We start from the raw sequence: 4,999 nt of genomic DNA, 5'->3' as shown, positions 1-4,999 counted from the left end.
TGGGGTGTTTTTGAATACTTGCGCATTAAGCTATTCAAGCACATGTATAGACGCAGCAAGCTTTTGTAATAGATTTTGTAACTCCCCATTTGATAGATTTTAGGTTCGAAGAAAACCTATGACCTTTTTCAAACACACAATTTATGATTAATAATTATTTGCATGCATTTTATTTCTTAGCCTTTGGCTTTAAATAGAAAACGATTAAAAGAATTAAACTCGGACACAAACGCCTTAACCTAATACATAACAGGGAGATATAGGTAATTTTTTGGAGTAATTTTATGTGGTCGACTTATATCATACTAAAAATAATGTGACTATTTAGATTTACAATTGATCATTATTAAAATCACAAGTAGATGCAAGCAATCCTTTTTGAATTACTCTATCCTTTGGGAGTAATGGCGGAACTTAATTGGTTATGCTGACTTGTTTAAATCCGTGATCAGCAATCACAATCAGGAATCAGGACTTTTCTTCGGATAAGGATTTTCCAGCAATTAGGCTGTGCCACTGCCAAATTCTTATCCTTTCTCCGAACCATTCTGTCCAAATGAAAATATTGTTTTCTTTAATTTTGATTTACCAACCTTTGAAAACTGGTCAAAAGGGGGCCATTAATTCAAAATACAATGCATCTTTTTCTTTTGCGTCTCATCTCTTCTAGAAAGGCTTTACTATTTAAGTCATTAAGTGGAAGCAAGTGAAAGGCAAATTTGCAAAACGGAAACAGAATCCGAAGAAGAAGAAAAATAAGAAGAAGATGAGCAGTGGAGCAGGAAAGATCGTGTGCGTCACCGGTGCGTCCGGCTTTATAGCTTCATGGATCGTCAAGTTTCTTCTCCAGCGCGGCTACACTGTCAGGGCCTCTGTTCGCGACCCAAGTCAGTATTCAGTATTCACTGTCTCTGTCTCTTTAAGTGTAATTTAATCCTTTGTTTCTCGGTGAGCTTTTGGATTCTTGTCGTTGAAGTTCCTGCCTGCAAATTATAAGCAATTCCCATTTCCCGGTTCTGCCTTTTAATCGTTTATTTTTCATATTCATTGAATCTTTTGATAGCTGAATTGAGGTATTCACTATTCAGGACACTGGGATATTGGGTCTGGTTTTTTTATTTTTTATTTTTGCTTGTGGGAGAGGGTTTGCTTTTGAAGTATATATGGGCTACTAATTTTTTTTTTCTTGAAAGGTCGAAGTTATTAAATGTTTCACAAACAATTTTTTTAAAAAAAAAATCCACGTGATGGATTTTCCATCCAAACTGACGGGGCTGACTAACTGAGTGGCCACTTCGACGCATGTTGGTATTTTGTTGGGCTAATTTAGTACATTTTTAACATTGTGGAGCCAACTTCAAACATTGTCAGTTGGGGGCCTTTTTTTATATTTTTTCCTTTTATTTATAAAAAGAAAAACTAGAGAAGTGGCTGCTCAACCACTTAAAGGAGAAGAAGGGGTTGTAGCACGGCCACTTATGACCGGTTGGAGTGGCCATGCAGCCATCTTTCTATTTTTTATTTTTTTAAGTAATAAGTCGGCTTCTACTCCTACTAAAATAAGGACCCATTTTCTCAAAATATTCCTATAATAAATGTGAAAAGGTTTTTAAATCATGTGTTATGTGTTTTTTTTTTTTTTTTGAAAAGTATTGTGTGCTTTTTTTTTTTTTTTTATTAAGAGTTTTGTGTTTTGAAAAGTGAACCATCTAGAGAAAAGTGTGTTTTTAATTTTGAAAACTTTAACAAATGTGTTTGTCAATATACTCATGAGTAAGAACTAAGAAGTATATTAATTAAAATAGTATGAAAGCTACCCTTGAACTTTGATCTTGCAATGTCATAGATTAGAGGAATAACAATGTTGGCATTTTTTTTTCATTGTTAACAGACTCTTCCTTTTGTTTCTAATTTTCTGCTTGAATGAGCCATTGGAAAGTATTTCCTTACCATGGCTATTAGTGTGATATTATAATCTAACTTCATTTCTATCTCCCGCAGATGATCCCAAAAAAACAAACCACTTACTCGTACTTGATGGAGCTAAGGAGAGACTTCACCTCTTCAAAGCAAATCTACTGGAAGAAGGTGCCTTCGATTCTGCTATTGAGGGCTGTGAATGTGTATTTCATACTGCATCTCCCTTCTTTATTGATGTTAAGGACCCACAGGTATATTCCATTTTACTCTTCTTTGATTATTCCATTAGCATTTATTGATGAAATTGAAAGAGGTGATTTGAACAATGAATTTGTTAAAGATACCATGATAGTGGAGAATGTCTTTCTATCAAAATGCTGCCTGGAATTGTGTTTCCTAGTTAAGAATGCGGATCCTGGCCCCACTAAAGAACAATGATGTTAATATAATCAAGTATTTTTTGAATGTGATCTTATCAAATTGTACTAAATTTTGTTTATAAACAAGCAAATAATTTTCTTGTCTTAGCTAATGGTAGTCATTGCTGCTTTGTTTCCAACCCACCCCCCCCCAAATGATTATGACTTAACTTTGCCCTAACCATTCAGGCAGAGCTACTTGAACCTGCAGTAAAGGGAACACTTAATGTTCTTAATTCGTGTGCAAAGTCTCCATCTGTGAAGCGGGTAGTTTTGACATCTTCTGTAGCTGCAGTTTCATTCAATGAAAGACCTCAAACCCCTGATGTGGTTGTTGATGAGACTTGGTTTTCTGATCCGGAATTTGCTAAGAAAGAACAGGTATGTAGAGCTATTAGTCTTCATGCTTTTTTTGAAAATAAATATGGTGATAACTTGGCCCCGTTTAATGGTTTACAGCAACATCATACTTAAGATTTTCATGTTCTTCTGAGTGATTATGACTAGTGCTGTATAATTTAAGAGATCCTGCATTGGTCATCATGATGCAGCTTTAACTAAAAACATCTGGTTAATTTCTTCTCTTCATGGAAGCAATAGATTATTTTAGGGAGGGAGCATGCTGCACCAGTGCACTATTCAGTCTCTGTCATGCTCTGCCATCAGTGCTTTGTTAAAGTCAATGCCCTTCTATGATCACTTATAAAACAGGGAACCATGCTACTAATGACTATCATATATTCAGCTGAATATTTAAGTTTCTGGGTGCTAATGCTAAATGTTTTGTTTTTTTATTTCCAGCACTGGTATGTACTTTCAAAGACATTGGCTGAAGACACTGCCTGGAAGTTTACCAAAGAGAAGGGTATTGACATGGTTGTAATTAACCCAGCAATGGTAATTGGTCCTCTCTTACAGCCGGCACTAAATACTAGTGCGGCTGTAATTTTGAACTTGATAAATGGTATTGGTTCTTCACAGTACTGATTGTAATTCTCAATTTATGATTCATCTCAATAAGTTGATCTTCGACTAAAAACTTTTTAACAAGAGAAAGTTTCCAAGGGTAATGAGAGGTGTATTTGCTAACTCATTTAGGGAAGGTTGAACAGTATCAATCATCATGTTTCTCTTTCTATTGAGTCAGGATGTTAACCAAGCAGCTTGATGCTATCCTTTTATGTCCCTTTGGGCCTTTACACAAATACTAACATATGTGTGCGTGTGTATTTTAGTGTCTTTGTCTGTGGTATGTTGTTCTGAAATAATGATATGATCCCTACTTGTTTAAGGTACTCATTGTAATATTATACACTAAAATCTCCCGTCCCAGAAATTGTATCTTTTCTTGCTCTGTATTTCATATCTCTTTTCTTCTTTATTTGATGCAGGAGCACAGGTGTTTCCTAATCTAACATTTGGATGGGTTGATGTCAGAGATGTTGCCAAAGCACATATTCAAGCATATGAAATCCCTTCAGCTAGTGGAAGATATTGTACGGTCGGGAGAGTTGCACACTGTTCTGAAGTTGTGAGGACTTTAAGTGAGCTTTATCCCTCTTTACAACTTCCACAGAAGTAAGCTTTTATTTCTCTTTAATTTTAAGATATAATATTTGAGTAATACTTTCCATTAGCAGTATCGCTGCAATTGTACATTGCCCTCACTATCGACCACTTGTCACACTCAATCCCCTTAAACTATCAATCGTTGGCAAATAAAACTAATCCGGTAACCAAAATAGTTAAAAGGGATGGAATATGATCCTATTTGTTTACTAGCATTATGTTTTTAAAGATCTATGGTATACTTAAGGCTCCGTTGGTTTTGACATAAAATATTTTTTCCTTTTCCAAATAACCTTGATAGGTGTGCAGATGATAAGCCGTTTGTGCCAACATTTCAAGTGTCCAAAGAAAAGGCAAAAAGCTTGGGTATTGAATTCACTCCTTTTGAGGTGAGCCTTAAGGAAACCGTTGAATGCTTGAAGGAAAAGGGCTTTGCCAGTTTTTAAGTTTGGTAGCACCCTCAAGCTCTTTCCAGGCAATAAACAAATGCTACTGAGGTGTTTTGATTGTGGGAGTCTCCAATAAGAGGATATATTAATTTTCTGGTAGAAGAACAGAATGCTTTGCAACCTTTTGATAGTTTTCAAAACTACTCATTTTGGTGTGAATGATTAAATAGAAGTGTGATTTGTGGTGAATGTAATATCACTGATTGTCTTTAATCTTGTTAATTAATGTTGACTGGTGTTATTAATATTGCTAATCTATGATCTCTTGCTAGTTCTACAAATTAGAATGAGAAATTGAGAATTTGTTGCCCTCATCGATGATTCAGCCATTGTGGCCATTATAAACCCAACCTTCCAAGCTCATCTTGTTATGCATTTAATCTCTTGCTTTCAAATTAAGAAAAATAAACCAGATTGATCCGATATTATGCTACACAAGTCCAAGGTTCAAACTAAAATGGGAATCCTTTTATATATATATATATATATATATTTTGAAAGGTTAGTTTACCGAAAACTCAATCAATCATTAACTTTTTTTATTTGATTTCATCAAATATTTTTACTATTAAGAACTATATATATATATACATGGTAAACTAACCTTTCTATTTTGAATAAGATTTGAATAGAGAAATAGAG

At 34.6% G+C, this 4,999-nt stretch overlaps 1 protein-coding gene across 1 annotated transcript; it reads left to right on the top strand.

Annotated features, from left to right (window-relative positions):
- Nucleotides 1-596: 596 nt before the first annotated feature.
- LOC132164436 (phenylacetaldehyde reductase) lies at nucleotides 597-4,604 on the top strand. Its single transcript, XM_059574949.2, has 6 exons — nucleotides 597-887; nucleotides 2,002-2,171; nucleotides 2,529-2,720; nucleotides 3,141-3,303; nucleotides 3,731-3,917; nucleotides 4,210-4,604. Exons 1-6 carry the CDS (start codon nucleotides 767-769, stop codon nucleotides 4,352-4,354), a joined length of 978 nt encoding a protein of 325 aa, XP_059430932.2. The 5' UTR covers nucleotides 597-766; the 3' UTR covers nucleotides 4,355-4,604.
- Nucleotides 4,605-4,999: the final 395 nt, after the last annotated feature.

The sequence above is a fragment of the Corylus avellana genome, chromosome 8 (genome assembly GCF_965113065.1).
Source record: "Corylus avellana chromosome 8, dhCorAvel1.hap1.2, whole genome shotgun sequence".
Classification (NCBI taxonomy): Eukaryota; Viridiplantae; Streptophyta; class Magnoliopsida; order Fagales; family Betulaceae; genus Corylus; species Corylus avellana.
The sequence above is the reverse complement of the archived record's forward strand: the minus strand, read 5'-3'. Positions and strand labels throughout refer to the sequence as shown.